This window comes from Peromyscus maniculatus, chromosome 9 (genome assembly GCF_049852395.1).
Source record: "Peromyscus maniculatus bairdii isolate BWxNUB_F1_BW_parent chromosome 9, HU_Pman_BW_mat_3.1, whole genome shotgun sequence".
NCBI lineage: Eukaryota > Metazoa > Chordata > Mammalia > Rodentia > Cricetidae > Peromyscus > Peromyscus maniculatus.
Genome location: NC_134860.1, coordinates 8,344,019 through 8,369,627, shown reverse-complemented (window position 1 = coordinate 8,369,627; position 25,609 = coordinate 8,344,019). Strand labels below are relative to the sequence as shown.

The 25,609-nt window shown below is 43.8% G+C and overlaps 2 protein-coding genes across 2 annotated transcripts in view; one reads left to right on the top strand and one right to left on the bottom strand.

Moving 5' to 3' along the window:
• The window catches only part of LOC107401192 (disks large homolog 5-like), a 241,980-nt gene that overhangs the window by 142,093 nt on the left and 74,278 nt on the right, over positions 1 to 25,609 (bottom strand). The gene's annotated exons all lie outside the window — the stretch shown is intronic.
• Positions 12,828 to 23,601, top strand: LOC143267247 (disks large homolog 5-like). Its single transcript, XM_076544324.1, has 7 exons — positions 12,828 to 13,001; positions 15,602 to 15,764; positions 16,990 to 17,118; positions 17,777 to 17,960; positions 21,723 to 21,838; positions 22,788 to 22,884; positions 23,046 to 23,601. Exons 1-6 carry the CDS (start codon positions 12,872 to 12,874, stop codon positions 22,873 to 22,875), a joined length of 810 nt encoding a protein of 269 aa, XP_076400439.1. The 5' UTR covers positions 12,828 to 12,871; the 3' UTR covers positions 22,876 to 22,884; positions 23,046 to 23,601.

Below are 25,609 nucleotides of genomic sequence, written 5' to 3'. Positions count from 1 at the left end.
TAATAAAACAAAGGAGGCAAAGGGAGACACGAAAGGAATTTAATTCTTTAAAAATTTATACTTCACCAAACTGGAAAAAAAAATCTTTTTAAAGAACTGATAAATTTTTAGATGTCTGTAATCCACCCAAATTATATCAAGATAGCATGAATATTTTATTTTTATTCTTTTCTTTTTTTCTTTTACAATACTATTCACTTCTACATAATAGCCACAGATTCCCTTGTTCTCTCCCTTCCTGCCCCCTCCCCTTCCCCCCAGCCCACCCCCTATTCCCACCTCCTCCAGATCAAGGTCTCCCTGGAAGACTGAGATTGACCTGATAGACTCAGTCCAGGCAGGTCCAATCCCCTCCTCCCAGATTGAGCCAAGCATCCCTGCATAAGTCCCAGGTTTCAAACAGCAAACTCATGCAACAAGCCCAGGACCTGGCACCACTGCCTAGATGCCTCCCAAACAGATCAAGCCAATCGACTAAATCACCTATTCAGAGGGCCTGATCCAGTTGGGGGCCCCTCAGCCTTTGGTTCATAGTTCATGTGTTTCCATTCGTTTGGCTATTTGTCCCTGTCCTTTATCCAACCTTGGTTTCAACAATTCTCGCTCATATAGACCCTCCTCTTTCTCACTAATTAGACTCCCAAGGCTCCACCCGGGGCCTAGCCGCGGATGTCTGCATGCAGATTCCTCAGTCCTTGGATGGGTTTTCTGGCACAACTATTAGAGTGTTTGGCAATCTCATTACCAGAGTAGGTCAGTTTGGGCTGTCTCTCCACCATTGCCAGCAGTCTTTTGTGGGGATATCTTTGTGGATTTCTGTGGGTCTCTTTAGCACTTTGTTTCTTCCTTTTCTCATGTGGTCTTCATTTACCATGGTCTCCTATTCCTTGTTCTCCCTCTCTTTTCTTGATCCAGCTAGGATCTCCCACTCTCTTTCCCTCGACCGTCGCCCTTCATTGCTCCCACTCATGTCCAGGCTGTTCATGTAGATCTCATCCATTTCTCCGTGTCTTTCTTGGGGTCCCGTTTTCCAGGTAGCCTCACTGGTGATGTGAGTAGCAGTCCAGTCATCCTTGTTCCACATCTAGTATCCTCCTATGAGTGAGTACATACCATATTTGTCTTTCTAAGTCTGGGTTACCTCACTCAGGATGATGTTTTCTAGATCCATCCATTTGCCTGCAAACCTCATGATGTCATTGTTTTTCTCTGCTGAGTAATATTCCATTGTGTATATGTACCACATTTTATTTATCCATTCAGTTGAAGGGCATCTAGGTTGTTTCCAGTTTCTGGGAAGACCTGACCAACTTGGCCCCAGGTTCTGGACACTGGGCAGGTTCCCTTCTAGCCCTACCAGGAAGGCTCCTCTTTTCCAAGACCCCCAGCATTGTTGGGAACCAAAAAATGGATGACTGTGCCTTGACCTTTCTTGCTTGGATGATATGACGTAACTACACCCTTGACAACCATTACTAAGTTATTTGGAACCTGGGGCTTATGCAGGGACACTTCTCTTAGCCTGGGAGGAGGGGAATGTACCTGCCTGGACTGAATCTACCAGGTTGAGCTGAATCCCCAGGGCATTCTTTGCCCTGGAGGAGATGTGAGTCGGGGGTGGACTGGGGGGAAAGGCAGGGGCAAGGAGTGGGGGAGGACAGGGGAATCCGTGGCTGATATGTAAAATTAAATTTTTAAATAAAAAATTTATTATTGTTATTATTATTATTATTATTATTATTATTATTTTACAATACTATTTGGTTCTACATAATAGCCACAGATTCCCTCGTTCTCTCCCCTCCAGCCCCCCTCCCCTTCCACCCAGCACACCTCCCATTCCTACCTCCTCCAGATCAAGGCCTCCCCCGAGGACTTGGATCAACCTGATAGACTCAGTCCAGGCAGGTCCAGTCCCCTCCTCCCAGATTGAGCCAAGCATCCCTGCATAAGTCCCAGGTTTCAAACAGCTAACTCATGCAATGAGCCCAGGACCTGGTACCACTGCCTAGATGCCTCCCAAACAGATCAAGCCAATCAACTGTCCCATCCTTTCAGAGGGCCTGATCCAGTTGGGGGCCCCTCAGGATTGTTCCACGGTTCATGTGTTTCCATTGATTTGCCTATTTGCCCCTGTTCTTTATCCAACCTCGGTTTCAACAATTCTCGCTCACATAAACCCTCCTCTTTTTCATTATTTAGACTCCCAGCACTCCACCCGGGGCCTAGCTGTGGATTTCTGCATCCAGATTCCTCAGTCCTTGGATGGAGTTTATGGCACAGCTATTAGGGTGTTTGGCCATCCCATCACCAGAGTAGTTCAGTCCCGGCTGTCTCTCGACCATTGCCAGCAGTCTTTTGTGGTGGTATCTTTGTGGATTTCTGTGGGCCTCTTTAGCTCTTTGTTTCTTCCTTTTCTCATGTGGTCTTCATTTACCATGGTCTCCTATTCCTTGTTCTCCCTCTCTTTTCTTGATCCAGCTAGGATCTCCCGTTCTCTTTCCCTTGACCCTCGCCCTTCATTGCTTCCACTCATGTCCAGGCTGTTCATGTAGATCTCATCCATTTCTCCATGTCTTTCTTGTGGTCCCGTTTTCCAGGTAGTCTCACTGGTGATGTGATTAGCAGTCCAGTTATCCTTGTTCCACATCTAGCATCTTCCTATGAGTGAGTACATACCATATTTGTCTTTCTGAGTCTGGGTTACCTCACTCAGGATGACATTTTCTAGACCCATCCATTTACCTGCAAACCTCATGATGTCATTGTTTTTCTCTGCTGAGTACTGAAAGAAAAAAATTTTTAAAAATCCAACTTTTATCAACGATAAAATCCTGGAAAATCTGGGGATATAGAAGATATAATTCAACACAATAAAGTCATTGTACCACAAGCCCACAGCAACATGATGCTAAATAGAAAAAAAACTCATAGCAATTCCAGAAAAGCAGGAAGAAGAAAATGATGTTCACGCCCTCTACTCCTGTTCAGTATAGAACTTTAACTCTTAGCAAGAACAATAAGACAACTGAAGGAGATAAAGGGGATAAAATGGGAAAAGGAGAAGTCAAAATGTCCTTTTTTGCAGATGATATGATTCTAAAAAATTAAAACTAAAAATTTATCAGAAATCTGTTATGCCTGATAGATAGATTCATAAAAGTGAGAGATAGAAAAATTAATACACAAAATTCAGTGGCCTTCCTGTATACTAATCACAACCATACTGACAAAGAAATCAGGGAAACAGTTCCACTCACAACAGGCTTCAAAATGTATAACAAGACTTTTTATTTTATTTTATTTTACAATACAATTCAGTTCTACATATCAGCCACGGATTCCCTTGTTCTCTCCCCTCCTGCCCCTCTCTCCTTCCCCCCAGCTTTCCCCCATTCCCACCTCCTCCAGGTCAAAGCCTCCCCCAAGGACTGAGATCAACCTGGTAGACTCAGTCCAGGTAGGTCCAGTCCCATCCTCCCAGGCCGAGCCAAGGGACACTGCAGAAGCCCCAGGTGTCAAACAGCCAACTCATGCACTGAGCACATGACCCAGTTCCACTGCCTGGATGCCTCCCAAACAGATCAAGCCAATCAACGGTCTCACCCATTCAGAGGGCCTGATCCAGTTGGGGGCCCCTCAGCCACTGGTGCATAGTTCATGTGTTTCCATTCCTTTGGCTATTTGTCCCTGTGCTTTATCCAACCTTGGTTTCAACAATTCTTGCTCATATAAAACCTCCTCTTTCTCGCTAATTAGACTCCCAGAGCTCCACCTGGGGCCTAGCCATGGCTCTATGCATCCAGATCCTCCAGTCATTGGATGGGGTTTCTAGCACGACAATTAGGGTGTTTGGCCATCCCATCACCAGAGTAGGTCAGTTCGGGCTGTCTCTCGACCATTGCCAGCAGTCTATTGTGGGGGTAGGTATCTTTGTGGATTTCTGTTGGCCTCTCTATCACTTTGCTTCTTCCTATTCTCATGTGGTCTTCATTTACCATGGTCTCCTATTCCTTGTTCTCCCTCTCTGTTCTTGATCTAGCTGGGATTTCCCGCTACCCCATGCTCTCTTTCCCTCCAAACTCACCCTTCATTACCCCCACTCATGTCCAGGTTGTTCATGTACATCTCATCCATTTCTCCATCATTGGGCGATCTCAATGTCTTTACTTGAGTCCTGTTTTCCAGGTAGCCTCCCTGGTGATGTGAGTAGCAATCCAGTCATCCTTGTTCCACATCTAGTATCCTCTTATGACTGAGTACGTACCATGTTTTTCTTTCTGAGTCTGGGTTACCTCATTCAGGATGATTTTTTCTAGATCCATCCATTTGCCTGCAAACCTCATGATGTCATTGTTTTTCTCTGCTGAGTAGTATTCCATTGTGTATGTGTAACACATTTTATTTATCCATTTTATTTATCCATTCAGTTGAAGGGCAACTAGGTTGTTTCCAAGTTCTGGAAAGACCTTACCAACTTGGCCCCGGGTTCTGGCCATGGGCAGGTTCCCTTCTAGCCCTACCAAGAAGGCTCCCTGTCTCCAAGACCCCCAACCTACACTGCAATCCACCCCCTGCCCCTTTGCCCATCTGCCCGAGACTCCAGCCACTTCCTGAGACTTAGAGACTGGCCCCTACCTCCCATCCTGCCCCAGACTTCCCATCTGTACAAGAGCTCCCATCCTGCCCTGGACTTCCCATCTGGACAAGAGAATTCCCATCTGGATAAGAAAGAGAGACTTCCTGAATCTGTCAGCTTTATCTGGACCATGTGCGCTGATAAGACCAAGAACAAACCACAAGGAGATGGGCAGACATCAAGGCTGAAGTACATACACCAAAATGAAGAGCAATACAGCATCACCAGAACCTAGCCCGCCTCCAACATCCAAACCTGAACATCAAAAAATTGGAAGAAGCAGAAGAAAACAGCCTTATGAATAACATCATGGAGAAGGTAGAGGCTTATATAGAGGAAAAGACAAACAAAAATGGGAAGAATGCTATAAAAAACTAGAGGAAAGGACAAATAAAGTAGAAGAAAACAATGAAGCCCTGGAAGAAAATCATGAAAAAGCAATGAAACAGATGAAGGAAATAGTCCAAGGCCTGAAAAGGGAAATAGAAAAAATGAAGAAGACACAAACAGAGGGAATGCTCAAAATAGAAAATCTGAGTAAACGATCAGGTACTTCAGATGCAAGTATAACCAAGAGAATGCAAGAGATGGAAGAGAGGATCTATGGCATTGAAGATATGGTAGAAGAAATAGATTCATGGGTCAAAGAAAACACTAAAGCCAACAAAGCCATGAACCAAAATGTCCAAGAAATTTGGGACACCATGAAAAGACCAAACCTAAGAATAATAGAGAAAGAAGAAGGAGAAGAATACCACCTCAAAGGCACAGAAAATATATTCAACAAGATCATAGAAGAAACCTTTCCCAACATAAAGAAGGAAATGCCTATGAAGATACAAGAAGCCTATAGAACACCAAACAGACGAGACCCCAAAAAATCCCCTCACCACATAATAATTAAACATCTAAACATACAGAATAAAGAAAGAATATTAAGAGCAGCTAAGGAAAAAGGCCAAGTGACTTATAAAGGCAAAACCATCAGAATAAAACCTGATTTCTCAATGGAGACTTTAAAAGACAAAAGGACCTGGACAGATGTAATACAGACACTAAGAGACCATGGATGTCAGCCCAGACTAATATACTCAGCAAAACTTTCAATCATCATGGACGGAGTGAACTGGACATCCCCAGACAAAGCCAGATTTAAACAATACTTATCCACAAATCCAGCCTTACAGAAAGCACTACAGGGAAAATTCCAACCTAAGGAAGTCAGATACACACTCAAAAACACAGGCAATAGATAAAGCCACAGCAGTAAACCCCAAAGTATAGAAGTACACACACACTACCACCAAAAAATAACAGGGATGAACAATCACTGGTTGTTAATATCCCTTAATATCAACGGACTTAATTCACCTATAAAAAGACATAGGCTTACAGAATGGATAAAAAAGCAGGACCCATCTTTCTGTTGCATGCAAGAAACACATCTCAAATTCAAATATAGACACTACCTAAGAATAAAAGGCTGGGAAAACACTTTCCAGTCAAAAAGTCTTAAGAAACAAGCAGGTGTAGCCATCCTGATATCAAGCAAAATAGACTTCAAATTAATATCAATCAAAAGAGATCAAGAAGGGCTTTACATCCTCATCACAGGAAAGATCTACCAAGATCAAGTTTTAATTCTGAACATTTACTCCCCAATTACAAGGGCACCCACATACATAAAAGAAACATTACTAAAGCTCAAACCACATATAAAACCCCACACATTAATAGTGGGAGACCTCCACACCCCAATTTCACCACTGGACAGATCTCCCAAATCAGAACTTAACAGAGAAATAAAGGACTTAACTGAAGTCATGACTCAAATGGATTTAATAGATATCTACAGAACATTCCATCCTAACAAAAAAGAATATACATTCTTCTCAGCACCCCATGGAACCTTCTCTAAAATCGACCACATACTTGGCCACAAAGCAAATCTCAACAGATACAAAACAATTAGAATAGCCTCCTGTTTTCTATCAGACCACTATGGTTTAAAGTTAGATTGAAACAACAACAAAAACTACAGAAAACCAACAATTATTGGAAAATAAATAATGCTCAATGGAATCACCAATGGGTTAAGGAAGAAATAAAGAAATTTAAGACTTCCTAGAGGTCAACAAAAATGAAGATACAACATACCCAAACTTATGGGACACTATGAAAACAAGACATTTTATATAAGCACACTTTAAAAGCATGCTATTAATAAAAAGTGCTATGAGGTACCCAAGAGCAATCCTAAATACATGCAAGACCTTCATCGCTGATGATCTGAAAGAACCTAAAGACTTAAATGAATGGAGGTTTTAAAGGTTTTGGGGATAAGTAGGTAATAAATACGATCAGTTTTGCTAAATTAATAATATTAATGCAATAGATATTGAATTAGAAAATGTGAATACAGTATATCACCCATTTCTGTGGAACTTAATAAGGTGGCCATAAATGTTCTATTATTGAGCAAAGGATAATTTTTAAAGTGGAACAGGCAGGGACATCCAGAGATAATTGTAAAGAGTAAAGTAGGGAAGCATGTCATATTAGAGAGAAGCATGACATATGTGATAAAAATAAAAAATACTTTGAGATGTGTCAGTAGTGGGTGTGATTGTTAGAGTAAATACTGCAACAGATTGCAGCATCCAGAAGTTTGTAATTGTTGAAAAAAGGGGCTGCAGTCTGGAAGGAGAAGGATGGCTATGACAGCATGCCCTGAGAATAAGGCAAGTGTTCTAGTTAGCTTTCTATTGTGATAAAAGTCCAAAGAGCCAATCGGGAAAGTGAAGGGTTTATTCACCTCACAGGTTGCAGATCCTCATCAAGGGAAGCCAAGGCAAGATCCCAAGGGAGGGGCTTGAAACCACAGAGAATGCTGTTTACTGCTCTGCTTGGCTAGCTTTCTTCTGAGGCCCAGGGTCACCTGCCTAGGAATGGCAGTACATACAGAGGGCTGAACCATCCCCTATTGGTTAACAACAAGAAAATGCCAAAGAAGCATGCCTGCAAGCCAGTGTGATGGAGTCAAATCCTCAACTATGTGTCAAGTAGACAGCCAAGATTAGCCATCACAGTAAGCCAGAGGAGAAAATATAAACCTCAGCTTACTGCAAAGAAAAATGTCCCTCCATGAGTAGGATTATATATCAATAGTGAAATTTCATCTGTAGGAAGAATAATTTTAAAGGATTTATGTCAGAATGAAATAATCAGTAAAATAATGAGTGACAATAAACCCAAGCCAGAAAACAAAAGTTGGTAAATTTGACTATTGAAGCCTCTTCTGGAGGCTTCAGATGGACATGGGGATGGGCTGTTGACTGATAGCACCTTTGGCCATCCTTCCAGTGTTTTGGTGGAGGAGTTCTTATCAGAAACCCTACCCTTTACTACAGAAGCTAGGTCCTAAATACAAGCCTGAATCATCAACTGCTTGTCAGAGCTTAGGTTCTCGAGAAATGGAGGAGTCCATTCTGCTTGATGATTTGGGGAAGGCTGTATCCCATTTCAAGAACCATGGATGTTGAAAGCTTCTAAAGCAGCACCAGGCACATTGTCTATTGTCATTATTCTTGGTGACACACACTGCAGTGCCCACACTCATCAAGCTAATGTCAGTGGTGAGCTCTGTACAATTATTTAACTCTGGAGTATGATTTGTTTCCTATTGCTGCTGTCTCCAATCCTGCCTCTTTGACCATCAGAGAAACTTCAAGCCTTTTTTGTCTTTCTTTTTCAGAGCTGAAGACCAAACCGAGGGCCTTGCACTTGCTAGCCAAGTGCTCTACCACTGAGCTAAATCTACCACTGAGCTAAATCCCCAACCCCGAAACTTCAAATCTTTTTTTAAATTTTATTTTATAATTTAATTTAATTTTACATATCAGGCACAGATTCCCTTGTTCTCCCCACTCCCACCTTCTCCCCAGCCCACCCTCCATTCCCATCTCCTCCAGGGCAAAGACTCCCCTGGGGATTGAGTTCAACCTGGTAGATTCAGTCCAGGCAGGTCCAGTCCCCTCCTCCCAGGCTGAGTGAGCCAAGTGTCCCTGTATAAGCCCCAGGTTCCAAACAGCCAGCTCATGCACTGAGGCCAGGTCCTGGTAAAATCCACAAAGATACCTCCACAATAGACTATTGGCAATGGTCGAGAGAAAGCCAGAACTGACCTACTCTGGTGATAGGATGGCCAAACACCCTAATTGTTGTGCTGGAAACCTCATCCAATGACTGAGGGAACCGAATGCAGAGATCCACAGCCAGGCCACAAGTGGAGCTCCAGGAGTTCAATTGGTGGAAAGAGAAGGGTTTGCATAGGCGAAAATTGTTGAGACCAAGATTGGAAAAAGCACGGGGACAAATAGGCAAACGAATGGAAACACATGAACTATGAACCAATAGCTGAGGAGCCCCCAGCTGGATCAGGCCCTCTGGATAAGTGAGACAGTTGATTAGCTTGATCTGTTTGGGAAACTTCAAATCTTAATAAACCATTTTTTGCTGTTAAAGCAAAAGGAGGCTTCTAGCTGCTGTTTACAATGAAGACCCCATAGGAGGCTTTCCTTGGTCTTCCAATTTAAATAGGCGTTTTTCCTTTCTGAGAATGCATGGAATGAGCAAGATGTGTTCTGGAGGAGCTCAATTCCAAATTCATGTGGCTCTTCCTGACACCACACTCTTTTTGATAGGTACAGTCTGTTTCCTTTCTTCTCCTTTCTTTAAAGAGAACCCATTTTCTATCTCTTGGACCCTTTTCCACCACAGTTACTACCAGCCATAACATAATTATTTGAATTTCAAATCTACAATTATAGAGAGAGACCAGATTGCTTTGGGTTTCTAGCTAATCCCCTCCTACCCACAAAAGCAAAGACTGGTATTTCATTCTATTATAGCAATCCATGACCGAAAAAAGGCCACTAAAAGTCATCATGATTATTGTCACTCCTTCCTTTTACACTCGAAGTGAGCCTTATTCTCATGAATATTAGTGAAGAGGGGAATAAGACTGTGATGGCTATTTTTGGTTGTCAACGTGACTGTTTCTGGATTAAGAAACAACAAAGAATAGAGGGCACACCTGTGGGAGATGTGTGCTTATTTTGAAGTATGAATATCTAATTATATTTGGATCTTTGAGGGATGAGGTCATACCGGAGGCTGTGGCTTGGTCTGCTTCTCTGTCTCCCAGCATTCACCCCAATACCTAGCTCCAGGTTTGATTTTATTAAGAATAACTTTGAAGATTCCTGCTACATCTGGCACCCAACATTCATGGGTAGAAATTCACAAAAAAGCTACTTACCTGTGGCCATGTGAGCCCCAGGTCAGGCCCAAGCTACACATTGCCAGTTGTGGTGGCACACTGGTTGGATTTACAGAAGGAGGCAGAGGCAGGAGTATCCCGAGTTTGGGGCCGGCCTAGGAGTTTTGCTAAGGAGAAGCTAAGGCCAGGGCCCAGACACAAACAGTGGCAGTGGGACCATGGAGGCAGCTGCTTCTGCCCCAAGTTGCTATATCTCTTCGTGTTGGTGATGCTACTACCTGGGACAAAGGGTTTACTACTGCTTGTTCGGAGATAATTGCCTGAAACATCGTGTTACAAGAAAGCATCAACAAAGGTCAATTTGGAAAAGTTTGGCAAGACAAATGTTGGGGAGAAATTGCTGTGAAGATTTTTCTCTTCTAGGGAAGAAAGTTCATGGTCCCGAGAGACAGACATTTATGAGACTGTGATTGCTCCAAACCACAGAGGAGGCACACAATAAAATGTCTGCAGGGAACCATGACCTGGGTCTTCCAATTTAAACAGGGTTTTTTCCTTTCTGAGAATGCATGGAGTGAGCAAGATGTGTTCTGGAGGAGCAAATTTGAAATCTTCAAAAGGATGACGGGACCCCACAAAGATGATTCCACATGGACTGTAAATTGTAAAGCCATTAAGCTGATTAACACCACCAAAATATTGACTTTGGACTACAGACTACTCAGGACAATTTTGAGATGGCTAGCTGAGATGATCCAGCCTGACAGACTACTTGAACAAGGACTTGAAACAAGCCCTGCACTTTCTCATTATGCAGCGACTGGACAAAAGATAAAGGACTTGACAATTAACCCAAAAATTATCTTTTCAGGATCCCCTAAAGATGTCTTCATCCCCAGAAAGCAGGAAGTAATTTTAAGAAAACGATGCCCACATTCTCAAGAGGTGGGATGGGAGGTTTTTGGTCATTTAATGAGTTTTGGATATTGTTATTGTTTACAAAGGTTGGTTACAAGTTGTTAATTGTTAATGGTTAAGAAAAAAGCTGGACAAGGAGATTAGATTCAGAGTTTTTGTTTGAAAAAAGAAAGAAATAAAAAAGAGAATAGATATATGAGGTAGATTATCGAATATACTCTGAGAAAAAAGATAAATAAATAATAGAATAAATGGGTAGATCATTAAATCTACACTAAAACAAAAAAGGGGAAGATATAAAAATGACAAAAGGTAGATTACTGAATCTATTATGAAAAGAAAAAGAGAGAGAATATAGATATGATAAGTTAAAAAGTGAGATTATGGAATCTAATTTTAAAAAATTTCCTTGTTTTAAATAGGATAAGTAATGAATTTTTTGTCTGAGTTTATCAAATGTTACTGGACTGGACATTGTTAATATATTAATGGAATTTTTTGTCAAATGTTAATGGACTAGACATTGTTAATGTAATCTTGACAGTGTATATTGTATATACTTATTGGATATAATTTTTCTTGTATTAGTTATAAGCTTTTTTAAATTTTAGACAAAAAATGGAAATGTGCTAGCATTGTGTACCCCAAAATATTGTGCATGCTAATAAACTTGTCTAGGGTCAGAGAATGGAACAGCCATAATATTAAACATAGAGGATAGGCAGTGGTAGCACACACCTTTAATTCTAGCATTCCAGAAACAGAAATCCGTCTGGATCTCTGTGTGCTCAAGGATACAGCCAAGCATGGTGACTCATGCCTTTAATCCCAGAAAATGAGCCTTTAATCCCAGGGGGTGATGGCAGAAAGCAGAAAGGTATATAAGGCATGAAAACCAGGAAATAGAAGCATTTGGCTGGTTAAGTTTTAGGCTTTCATTGAGCAGCAGTTCAGCTGAAATCCATTTGGATGAGGACACACAGGCTTCCAGTCTGAAGGAAACAGGATCAGCTGAGGAACTGGCAAGGTGAGGTAGCTGTGGCTTGTTCTGCTTCTCTGATCTTCTAGTGTTCACCCCAATACCTGGCTCCAGGTTTGATTTTAAGAATAAGAACTTTGAAGATTCCTGCTACACACACCTTTAATTCAGATCTTTAATCCAGAAGTAATTTGGGCAATTCCTTTTGTTGGAAGGACTTGGAAGAATGAAGCTCTTACTCTTTCTCTGCTTGCTCTTGCCTTGTTAGCACAACCATTCCTTGACTGGCATTAAAGCCTACTTCTTTAAGATTCCAGCATATACTGCAGACCAGCTGAGACATCCAGTGTTGTGGAGTGGTCATCTCCTGGATTCTTGGCCTTTCCATTCACAGCCAGATATTGTTGGATAAGATAGAGCACTGCCTGCAAGCCATTCTAACAAATATCATTTCCATAAAGAATCATTGTATTACTTTTGGAAAATGCTGGCTAAGAAACCAGGTATGTAGAAAGGACATTCTAGAGCAGCTAGGGTCTCATTACAGTGTCAGCTCACTTACAAATTCCCAATAGTCACCTTCCCTTAACCATAGCCTTCCTCAGGTGCTTAATCACTTCAGAGAATACAACCCTCCCCCTCAATGATCATGACCAAATTCCTTGGCATGATTTATTTTTGATATTATTGGGTATGGATATGAGGAGGGTAAGTGCCAATTTTAGGCAGGGCTTGTAAAGTGAGACTTCAGTTCCACATGGGTGAATTACTGGAAAAATTCTTATGAAGCAGAGAGAAATCTCTAGGTTTGCAAGGAGGAGGTGCTGAGTCACATGAGAGACTCCGGGAAAGGAAACAACAGCTTCTGGTCAGTTCATGGAGAACTAATTAGCAAGGAGGCAAAGGCTGTGCCCCATGACATCAGCAGACCCTTTGCTGGACATTCTGTTGTATCCTGGACAGCTCTTGGAATCCCAGTGATGTCACTAGTGTTGTAGCAACACTGACTGCCTTGAGATCATTTGTTCAGTGACCACAAGCTTAGCCTCTAGACATGCTTTCCAGACTCAGAGGTCTGTTTGGTAGAGGGAATGGACAGCATGGAGAGACCAGAGTGAGGCAGAAGGAAGCTGGTCCTGGGTCTCCCTGGAAAACATGGAGAAAATGGTCCTGGGGAAGAGGCAGTGAGTTTTGGGAAGGGGCTGGGGAGCTTTCTGGATGTGTTGGGACTCAGCTTTCCAGAGCGAGGACTGAAGAACTTGGAACTTCTTGGAAGGGGGCACAGAGGAATTAATGAGATTTCTGTACCATGACTGTGTTTCACAGCCACTGGAGTCCTTTAGTTATGTGCCAGTGATAATAGGGAAAGGAGAGTACCCTGGAAAACCCTGAGGTTCTCATACTTGACATCACAGTCACTAGTATGGCAGGAGCCCCCAAGTTCTTCTGTCTTCCAATGACCTCTAAGGTTTCTGAATTTCCAGCTGTTGATGGCACACAGGTCTCCAGTTCAGCCTAAGAGCTGTTAGATTCAGTGGACCTGGACTGAGACTGTCCCCTTCCTGCCAGCTCTGGGTGTCCTGGACTGTTAGTGAGGATGACTTTGTGAATCTGTTGACTATGTTTTGCCCCTGCATGGCTTTTCCATTAACATGAACTCTGAATCACAGAGCAAGGGACTTGGGCATCCCTATACTACCAAAGTGATTATAACAGTAGCAATTCCCTCCTGGCTTCTGAAAGTACATGGCTGAGGGCTCTGCAGCGAAAGAGCATCCTGTACCGCTGTAAGACTTAAGAGGTTGTCCACTGGGTCCTCTTGTGCAGGGAGATGGAGGAAACCAGCTGATTTCTGAGCTAGCCACCTCCCAATAGAGAGATGGGAAACTGATACCCACAGAGAAGGAGACTCAAGTCTGAGTTTTCAGAACCTGTCTCGGAAAAGTTTCTTCTGTCAGTCACTTTCTGTTCATTCTTCAGTGTGTAAGGATTAACTGATAAGAGGAAGTGTGTAGGGCAGGTGCTGTGCTTTGACTTCTAGAATTTGGTATTACTGAGATAACTCACATTGTCTAGCATGATTTGTCCGTGTGAAATAACATCTGAAAAGACATAGTTTGCCTCACATCACTCATTTTCTGAAAATGCCTTTGCATATATGTGGGGCCTCTCACTAGCCGTTCATCTTTCTTTAAACTTAAATGTAGGAATGGCACATCCTTTGCTCTTGTGTTGAGTGTTCCCACAGGGAATTCTGGTTCTTAGTATCTCCAGAATGAAATGCCATTAGTTTACCACACTATTGGTATCTTATGATGGAAGGAATGAATTTTGCTGAAGTTCAAGAGTAATTTTCATCAACTACAGGACTTATCTTTGTTCTGACAAGACACTGAGTATCTCCCACCATACTAACAGCTTTGTGGATCCTCCACAATGTGCTTGTTGGCCTCAGGGGACTGAATTTTCCTTCCTACCATCCTTACTTAATTACCTAGAAAACTTTTTTTCTTATGTTATTGACTAGAGTTTTCATGAGTTGGATGAGCCATTTCCTTGGATATGTTTGGAAGAGAGTCTTCAACTTCCTGTACATAAACTAGTGAATATATTCTAATGAAACAGAGAGAGATCCCTGTGTTTGTAATGAGGAGGTGATAAAGGTCATCCCTTGGGTTTTTTGAAGTCTCCTGTGAAGGGCAGTATGGCTTCCAGTGAATTGCAGATGATGTAATTTGTAGGTAGGTGAGGGCTACTGCTGGTGAACCCAATAGTTCCTTCTCATGACTACCTATTGAATTCTGAGGAGTCCTTGGCATTCTCTTGATGTCACCATTGTTGTGGGAACACCAGGTGACTGTGGGGTATTCTTCCACTGCCCATAGACATGTCAGCAAGACTGAGAAGGCTGCTTGGGAGGGAGAATAGAGAACATGGGAAGACCAGAGAGAGGCAGAAGGAAGCTGGGCTTCAGTCTCAGTGTAAAACATGGAGTAATAAATGGTTCTGGGGAAGGCACTGTGAGTCCTGAGCAGGGCTTGGGAACTTTCTGGAGGAGGTGGAGCTTGAGCTGGGCCTTCCAGGAGTGGGGCTTAGCATCTGTGAATTTCTGGGAAGCAATGGACTTATCCTGCTTCCCTGGGTTCCCTAAGAGCAGACCCAGATTAAACGATTTCTGATAGTTTGGAAGAGCCATGGATTTTCAAGCCTGCAGCACCTTTCTGGGACATACTTAATCTCATTCTGAGTGGAAAGGAAGGGCCAGCAGGAACAAAGTGGTGACTAATTAGGTGTCCTTCTCTGGGTAGGGTGTTGCTGCACTTCATCCTAGTGGATTCCATCAGTTTCCATGGGAATCTGATGCCAATAAGAAGGGAGGGAAACTCCCCTGGCCAAGCAGAAAACTTTCAGTCATTCCCATACTTTGTCCTGGATACATGGGATGAGGACTTGGTACTGCTAAGCTCTAGGGACAATAGGACTTACCTACACCACATCATATATGAGCTGACACTGTCCTCCAAATCTATATGGCTGGGCTATCTTATATCTTCCAGGTCCAGGGAACTGCATTAGAGAGAAAGGCACATGCCTATCCATGATGGTTGAGGACAGATACTTAGCTCATGGGTACCTATTTGAGGATAGGTGGCCTACTCTTTGGCGCGCTCAATGGGTACCTAACATTTCCTCTTCCTCGTACTTCCTCTTGGAACTAGCATGAATTCTCCTGGCCCTATGTATATTCAAGTATACAAGATCACTTTGCTTTGTCTTCCTGCAGGGACTACCAGGAAGACACCAACCCAAGGCTCCACCTCCATAGACCAGGAGAAGCAGATGACAAAGTTGGAGAAACTAACCCTTCAGCTACAGAGTACAACATACGAGCACATTGAACTGCATGGAATCCTGGGCAGTTATATAGACAAGGATTTGCAGAACAGGTAGTCATTATGTGCAGTTCTCTGCTGACCATCTTGACCCCACAGTGTCTACCTAAGCTTTCCTGAGGAACAGGAGGCTGAAGCTCCGGGGTGTCCTGGTGCTTAACAAATTTTCCTGAGTGCATAGAATTTGGAACCTTGGTAGGTATGAGATTGGGACACAGGCTATTCTTATTCATTCAAATGAAAAGCAGAGCCTATGGCCTGTATCACAGTTTTGGGATATGGACAGTAGTGTGTGAGCTCTCAACATGCATTTCAAGAGGCCTTGGCAGGTGTTGGCTTGTGGGAGATGCTAGGTCCTGTGAGTTTGTGATGAGTCTTTGTACTTGATGAGTGGATGATGTGTGCTTAAAAATCCTGGAGGGGCCTGGTCCCATTCATCCATCTCAGTTTGTGTCTGGAAGGCCTGGTGCTTATCATTGCTTCTCTTTTGTCCTCCTCCTTATACTCTGAGGCTGTTCTAACTCTTTGCATTTCATGGGCATCCTGACTATATGTGGAATGTTTGTAAAGTAAAGGCCTGAAGCTATTCTTGGCTCCTCCTTATACTCTGAGACAGTGCAAACTCTCTGTATTTCATGAGAATTATTATTTTTATGTGGTGTGTGTGTGTGTGTGTGTGTGTGTGTGTGTGTGTGTGTGTGTGTGTTACTCCTGGGAGTTTAGAGTCTGTGGCAGGGCCCAAGGATTTGCCATTTTCACATTTTCCAGGGGATGCCAGTGATGACACCAGGGAGCTTCACTTTGACAAGCTCACGTCTTGGCCACTCTTCTCACTTTGGTGGAATATTGGAATCCCTTGTGAAGTGTATAATGCCTTCCTGAAGTTGGGACTCCTCCCTTGAAATGCTCAATGAATGCTCTGATCCTCTGTGTAGTATATAGGCAGCTAGGCATGAGAGTCCCTGTTGTAAAGACAGGAAAATGTCACCATAGGTTTCCGGTGGCACCAGTATGTGGTACAGACTCCTGGGGTCTCCTTAGAGAGATCATCTATTGCTCCAAGTCCACTGAGGGTGCTCATGTAGTCGTGGATAACTCCTTCTTCTTTTGGCCTGGGGACATGATAGGAAGTTTATTAAGCACCAGGAGGACCTATTGTATAAGTGCCAGGCTGTGTCTTCCATGGCACTGAGGAGTCCAGTGTATAGCCTGATTCCATATGATCCTTGTGGCCTGTGTTCATGGGGTCCTTTTCTCCTGGGGCCATGCCCTACCACAGGCTGAATTCTTTTGAAATCATGAAAAAGGAGCATAAGCAGGTGATGCTGGACTTACAGAAAATGCCAATGGAAATAAGTGACGGTGTGAACAAGGTCAAACATCTGATTGAAGAGAATGTGTCCTACAGGTATGTGCCTGATTTAACTTGGGAGAGACTGATTCTGCCATGTTTCTCTTTGACTCATGTGAGAGCTCTGGTTCTTGCCTATCTGCCTCTTAGCAAGCAGCCTGACATGTGGTCCTTGGCCTTGTGCCTCTTGGACTCAGTTTTGCTAAGTGTGAAAAGACACTATTCTCCTCCAAGCAATGTCCTGCCAGCTTCAGCAGCCCCTTGATAAAAAACAAATGGTTTGAACCGTGAAGGGAGTGTCAGGTATCCTAGTACTTCTGTGGCTCTGACCAGGGCTTCCCAGAGCTTGTTTCCATGGTAGCCATAGACAGAATTGATTCTGGTTGGGGCTTTTTCTATCCTTCTGACAGTGTTTGCCCTCAACCTGCTGATGCTTTCCCAATGTCATGAACAGTTAAGCACAGGTGTGGGCTGGACCCTGTTCTCAGAGGCACAGGATCTCTTTTGGCATCAGGAATTTCAGAAGTATTTTGAATCTTTTTGCAATTTTGTTACTCTCTGGATTTGGCTTGCATCTGAGTGATGCTGCTTGGCTACTGAGAACTCCATTCTTGGGCTTTCTGGGGGTCTGGGACTTTTCAGCATGGGTGGTACTTGGGGGTAGGAATGGCAAAGGAGGCTGGCTGGGTCTCACCATGTTTTGGTGTTTGTTCAGTTACCTCCACGGCCAGGTCCTCCGAGATTGCACTGAGCTGAAGGAAAATATACATGTTTTAAGACTGAAGAACAGATTGCTGTGGGAGGAGCAGATTGAAATCCAAGAGTCCTGTGAGGAGCTGAAGAGGCTCTTGAAGGAGGCTCATGAGGTCATCTGTGACCCTTCTGCTGAGCAGCAGCAGGTAGGCTGAGGCAGCAGGGGCAGGTGCCCACCTGTCCAACCATAAACATAGAGACACTCATATACCATCCACACTCATCCAGACCCCCACCTATATACCATCCAACTGTTGATTTCTGTGATCATTCCCGAGTCGTTCTAGAGAGTTAGCCTCTTGCAAGAATCTGGATAATTGGCAAGGGAAACCTCCTGCTCTGCTAGAAGCTGCAGTTCATTGAGAACTGGTTCAGTCACATATCATCCACCTACATGTCATTAGGATCAGAGGTCTGCTATGCAGGGAGCTCCTTAGGGAACAGCACAAAGCTTTCATTGATGATGTCAGTGGCCTGTGGCTCATTTGCTTTGCAAGGGTCATGTGAGATCACAGATAGGAAGCAGCCTGCAAGGACTAGAGCTCATTGTCAGTGCCAAGTGAGTGGTTCTCATTGTCAATGTTTTGTGTGGCATGTGGTCTTCTCCTTAATTCCTGCATCCCAATGTGTTCTCTTCCTTTTGCCAAGCTCTTGGTTCATAGTGACAGATGCCTGAGTACCCCCTTTTCAGCCCTTTTTCTAGGCATGGTGCTGGACAGTTCTCCCATCCTGGAGCTTCCAGTCTGGAACTGAATGGTTGACCATAGATGTGGAAGGCCTTTGACAGGCTGAGGGTTGGGGTGACAGATTTGAAGCTTCAAGAAAACATTTTCTGCTATCAACTCAACATAGCATGAAGAACTTGTGTGCTCTCCTAGGAATTTTTAGTCTCCAAAGGATGGATAGCAGTGTTGTGGGTCTCACTTGAAACACCTGATGTGCATATTTTTAATTCAACTGTTCCTACAGCATGATGCCCTCACCATTGTTTTCTGCTCACTTCCTATTTCTGTGGTCTGTGTGTTATCTATACAGGCCTGTGTAAATGTGTAAATCGGTTTGTAGGTTCAGAGGCTACAAAATGAAATCCCATGTTGTCATCTGTTGCTCTTCCCTTATTCCCTTAGAGCCCAGGTTTTCATTGAACCTGAAATTTTCTGTTTGGGCTAATCTGGCTCCCAGTTCTCTTTAGATCTCCTGTCCTCCAAGGTAGACCTTCTGTCTTGTTTTGTCTTATCCAATGTTACAAGTTTAAATATACACAGAAAGAGGAAGGATATATTTGCTTTCTCTTTTGTTTATTTACTTTTATTGTTTTGATACCAATGTGTTTTTTAATAAATAACAAAATCAAACACTACAGCTTTTTTTTAACAATAAATAGCAGGCTTCTTTGCTTTCACTGCACAGAGCTAAGACCACAGGAAATGTCTTGTTTGTCTCTGGTTTCTCAACCAAGATTCCCACAGTGCATCTCCTTGCTGACATTGTGTTGCTGACTATATCATGTGCATGGCTGTGTCTCAGAACAGATTCCCTCTCATAGTTGTGCAGAGTGCTGGGTTCCTGACAAGCAGTGCAGGTGATGTCACTGGCCTCCTTCTGACTGACATTGCACTGCATTCATATCATATGCACTGTCTTCTGTTGAAAACTTCCTGGTGTTGACCATGTGTCCCTTTCTTTCTCTTGGGTTATCAAGGTCATCTGTGGAGGAGCCAGGATAAGTTTAGTGAAGAGACTATGATGGGTGAACTTGGAAAATGTGGAGTCAGGGGGTTTTGTGATGGATAAAATTTATTCAAGGAAAAGTTAAGTGCAGGCCGGGGTAGCAGTGCCTTGCTGAGTCTAAGAGCCTTGTAGACAGCATAGAGGACCCGCTACCTCTATATACATCAGAAAAGGTGCTGCAAGGCAACAGTCCTCTCTCACTGACCATTCTAGGTTCAGGAAGTGTGTGTGTGTGTGTGTGTGTGTGTGTGTGTGTGTGTGTGTGTGAGTGTCTTGGGGTTGTTGTATATTGTGTGTTGTGATTTTCTGTGCATCTCTCTATGTGTTTGTGTGTTTGTGTGTGAATACTGTCTATTGCTTGCACAGAGGTGCTCCTTTGGGTGTGTGTATGTGACCATGTGTGGTTGAGTGTGTATGTGTGTATGTGCCCATGTTCCCTGTATGTATAGGGGTAAATATTTGAGTGTGTTTGCAAGTTCAGTTGCTTATATGTGCAAGTGTGTTTGTATGTGTGGATTTGTAACTTCGTGTGTGTGTGTGTGTGTGTGTGTGTGTGTGTGTGTGTGTGTGTGTTTATCTATATTGGTATGTTCATTTACACATTTTTAATGATGATGGAACCAACTTTTCTGAAAAAGTACTGTGACCCCTCACTTGGCATCCATCAAATATTGTATGCTGCTGCCCATCTTTCTCCATGTCCTCCTAGCTCACTAGAACAAAGGGACACAAAAGCTGCTATAACTCAGTGATTTTCAGGTATTTGTAGAGACAAAAATATATATCTGAAAAGAAATCCTTGGAGCAAACCAAAGGAATGTAGTACATGGAGGTTAGGAGGAGACCACTGTGGCAAATCAAGGTATCTGAGAGGCAGGATAGGCTGGGTGAGGGTTTGTGTCTCTTCTCGGCTCTGGGTGAATGGTGACTGCACACTCAATGGTCAGGTGGCTTGCTGTGTCTTCTCTGTATCCTGTTTTGTCCTCATCCACATTGTCTGCTACCACTTGCTTTTCCCCTTTCCCTAACTTGGGCTCGGTTAACCTTGGCCTTGGAACTTAGGCTGGATGTTAGTCGTTGAGAGATTCTAACTTGCAGTGTGCTTCAAGCTGCATCTCAGTCCAGCGGAAGTTCCCTAGCCAGGATGTGGTATGAGAATGGGGCTGTCTCAGTGCACCCCACTTAGATTCCTGAGGGTATTGGGCACGCTATATGCTGGGTCTGCAGCACTCAGTAACTGCTTTTCTCCAAAGTTGTTCATTCTGAGTTAAAATCATCCTAATGGAGGGTTTGGAGAAATGAGGACCCTCAGACATTGCTGGTACTGTAAAATGGTACAGCACAGTAACAAGCTACACACAAGTCTTCAGAAAGTTGAACTGCATTCCCAGGTGACCCAGTGATGCCAGAACATGAAGTCAGTGTCCACAGAGAAACTACGGGGTCTCAGGGATTCATCAGCTTTCCTGAGTGTAGCTTCATGATGCCCATCATTCAAAGAGTGAAACAGTACAATGTGGTCAGGCTCTTCCATGGAATATTGTTCAGCACAAAATAATACATAAAATCATTTGGCACTGACTTAGTCAGCCATTTGTTACTCAAACACATCCATGGCTCAATCACCTCAAAGGAAGGAACTGTTTCTTTTGGATGCTGGTTATGGAGATTTTCTAGTTTCCTGAGATTCTTTGCTTTTGGTCCAAAGTTAAGCAACCTGTAGCACAGAGAGCCCTTTTTGAAGGAAGTTGCTCACGTTGGGGGAACTGGGAAACAGTGAATAAGACCAGTGGGGTTGTCCATGACCATCCAGTAGTCCTTTGCTGGGGAACATTCCTATACTGCACAGCCTGGGGAACTTCCTAAGCAGGGTTAGTTAACGGACAAGGACCCCTGAGGCCACCTGTCTCTGCATTAGGTTGCAAATAGGCTCTTCACTGACTGAACTGCCTCTCTCCCATGTTCACTGGCTTCTCTCTTCCAACAGGTTTACCTTGTTTTCATTAGTATCCCTGGTGGTTGCTCCTTATGTTAGTATTAACTGTGAAGCTAAACATGTTACTGCATTATAGTGTGCTTGTATGTGTGCATACATGTACTTGTGTGTGTTCATGAAATTATGTGTGTGCATATGAGTGAGCAAGCCTCCACTGAGAACACAATCTTCTAATGAACAGGAGCAAGAGAGCCTGGATGAAAGACCGAAGGACCTGCTGAAGCAGAAGGAGCTGGTCACCCAGGAAGAGGACTTGGCAGAAAAGCTGCAACATCACTTCAGTGTCTCTGAGATGAGGTAAGAGCCCAAGCTGGGAGAGAAGTTAGAACTATGTGTGTCACCTGTCCCTGGATCTCTGTCTTTTTGGGATTTCCACCATCTGAATAGCTCCAAGCCACAGCAAGAGAAAGAATGCCTCAGGATATTGTATTGGCCTGGCCAACAAGAACCTCTCCAGGAAGCACTATGTTTGATCCTTAGTGTTTCTGGGGAGTGTCTACCCCTTACTCCCATCTGAGCTCTCTGGAATCTTCTCAGTGTCCCCTGTTTCTCCACACAAATCTCCCTATGGTAGTCCTCAACCTAGCAGGGGGCGAGTTAGTTGTGGAGGACAGTGTGTGCTCCTGCCACTTTATTTTCCTTCCAGAACATCACCTTTAGAGAAGTTCCTGCCTTTGGGTAGATCTACATGAAGCACACTCCTGCAGATTACAGGCTCACTACTGTGTGAATCCGTTTCCTGTGAAAAGATTTTTCTATTATAAGAAGATTTAGGAGTTGAGGAGTTGAACTGAGGCCAGTTTCTGCTCTTTAACAATAATCAGATCCTTCACTGCTTTTCTTTTGTAGGCTCCCCTAGAGTGTCTACATTTAGTTTCTCAGGTGGCTCACACTCATTGCCTGTATCTAATCAGATTCGTGTAGATATGCCCTCTACTCTTACTCAGACATTGCTACTTTGTTTTTTTTTTTCTGTCAAAATAATTTATCTAGACAACTGGAGAAAAGTCCTGATTATCATGCCCAGCACAGTGTAGTTCTCAGTTCATCTTCTGGTATATTTTAAAAGCTGAGAATCAAATCCTGGTCCAGGTCCATTCTGACCCTCCTCCCTTAGGAAATGCAGGAAATGACCTCAGATGAAAGGTAACACTGGACTCTCCAGCTGACTAGAGCTGGTTCAGGCTGAACAGCTGACATAGCAGGTCCCTACCAGGCCTGTTACCTAACTGCCTTCCTCCTCTAGGTTAGACCATCACCAATATGAGTTTGAACAGGCCACAGCCCAGGATGAGAGCCTCCTGCAGACAGAGCTGCTGCAGCAGGAGCACTAAGTCTCACAGGCAAGTGAGCCACCAATGCATCCACCCTCAGCAAAGATGGCATTGGTGGGAGGCTGGGGGCTCTTGACCTTGGCTTCCAGTGTGAATAGGTCTTGATTTTTTTCTAGCCTGTGGCCCAGTCAGGCTCCTTCTGTGTCTGAATGCCTTTCCTTCTCATACAGCAGATCTTGGGAGAACTGAGGAGGCCAAAGAAACCACAGATGCCTTGAACCTATGACCTGCTATACTCTCCGATCAAGGCCTCCTCCTCCTCAGAAGACACTCCTTTAGAGCTGTGAACTCAAAAGCTTCCCAAGGGGTACAACGAATGCTCTAGAAAGGTCTCATTCTTAGTCTCTGTGAGAACTTGACCTACAAACCCAAAGGAGGCATGGCTATACTAGTTTTTAAAACGCTTTTTACAATCGCTGTCTGCCTTCCTACCATGTTTCCAAGGCCAGCCACAGACTGTAGGTCTCTGCTGCAAAATGTGCACTGAAAGAATGCTTGTGACCTTAATTTTTTTGTTTGGTTTTGGTTGGGTTTTGTTTGCGTTGGGATTTTTGGTTTTCTTTGTTATGGTTTGAGCTTTTGCTATTCATTTGTTCTTACTTTTGTTCTTGTTGTTATTTAGGTATTTTACTAAAGATATTCACTGTTTATTGACTAATTTCTTTAAGCTCATATTGAGTAATATTACTAAGTTTTTATTAATAATAAAGTGATTTTGAACTTTTCTGACTTAGAAGCAATTTCTTTGGTGAGGTGTGATGTCTCACTCTAGTAAGCCCCAGAAACTCCAGTAACATCAGATCACTTGTGTGCCCAGCTTGAGCTACAACAGTGGGTTCTCAGGAAGCTAGGGCTACACAGGTCTTTGGATGCAGATGGTGTTGTCAACTCCATGGATTCCCATTGCGTAATGGAAAAAGTATCCATACTGTATCCTTGTGGTCATATATTTATTCACCCTAGCTATAGCATTCTGTATACCCATTTCAGGATGTGATCATGTGCACCACATGAATTAGAAAAACAACAGTATTGCTATAAAGCCTCTCAGGAAATGAAAACATTTACTAAAGGATTATGAAAGAAATCCATAGCCTGCTTGCCACCTGGGGCCATGATGATATCCATGCCTGGTCTGCTGCCAAGGGCCATATCCTGTCCATGGCCCTGACAAACTGTTGGAGTCTGTGTTGATACCCATGCATCCTCTGCCAGTGAGGGCCTGGCAGCAACCTGCAGTCTTGGCCTCCACCTATGACCATGTTGTTGTCAAAGGGATATGCCCCCAAGTGGACAGATGTGTCTTAGAAGCCTGTACCACCACCTAGGACCATAATGACATCAGGACCAGGGCTGTAACTGAGGGGCATGTCTGGATCCATGGCCCTGCTGTAGCCAGGGTCGGTGTTGATATCTCAGGCCCCTGTTGCCATCAAAGACAGTGCCTAGAATCTGAGCTACCACCATGGGATGTGGTACTGCTGGGTCCCTGCCAATCTGTGTGACCTTCATTGCCAAGCAGAGCCATGGTGGTATCCAGGCCTGTGCTAAAACTTGGGAACATATCTGTATGCATGTTGCAAACACAACCAGGATCTGTGTTCATATCTATGGCATGTACAGCCACCAAGGCTCACACAGATGTAGGGAGGGGTCTGGGCTGTCACCTAGGACCATGGTAGTTTCTAAGGCCTGTGTTCTCTTTGGGGCCATATAGATCTGAGTGGCCTGTGCTGCCACCAGGGACCCTGGTGTCCTCCAGGCATAGGCTGCTGTCAAAGGCCTTGTCTGGTCCATTGCCCTGCCATAGACTTGGTCTATGTTGATGTGACTGGCTCCTTTTACTGCTGAAGACAGGATAGGGATGCAAAGAGTTAACCCTACTCATCGCTGGCCTTAGCGCTAGTGAGAACTGGACCTGCCCCTCACCCACTGCAGTACTGCGGAGAGTGGGTTCTGCACCTGGACTGAGCAGCACAGTAGAGCTGACCCTGTTGTTTGTGGTGTCAGTGATCTGGCCCTGAGGCTCTGAGAGCAGAAGAACTCAGTCCACCCTCTTCTGCGTTGTGTAGGCAAGGGCAAGGAAAAGATGCCCTCCTCACCTGAGCAAATGCCACCTGCAGCTGGTGGGAGAGTGGGAATCTGGGGCTTGAGAACAGAAGAGCTGGGTCAGCCTCTCAGCAGCTGCAGCAATTGGGTTTGTGGACTTGGCACATCATCTCACAAAACACTAGAGCTGTTCCTTTGCTCTGAGTGTGGGTAAGTCAGATTCGAGTGCATGAGGAATGGACAATTGGCCTCTCTCCATTCTGCCCATTACATGGGGTGAGCTAGGTGGGACAGTGCTGGAGAGCTTGCTGGGGTGTGGAAGATGAAGGAAACCTGGCAGTCGGATCATCCCAGGTAACACCAGCCCAGAACCATGGCTATGAATTATCCCACCCTAACTTCTTTATCCATGGACTGCTGGAGCAGGTAAACGGCCCAGTTTCTGAAGATCTAAAGCTTCAGGATCTCTATGACACAAGACATCATTAGGATATCCAAGAGTAGGACCACAAGTGAAGGTCCATCATCTATAGTGTAGAGAAACCAGAGAGGCCTGAAACACTTAAAGAAAAGATATATGTACTAAAGGGTATTTTGTGTGACTCACAGGGTCACACTAAATCTTCCTTGCTGAGACTTTGTTTCTTTTTAAAATTTGAGTTTTCAGTTTTCTTTTTAGTTGTTT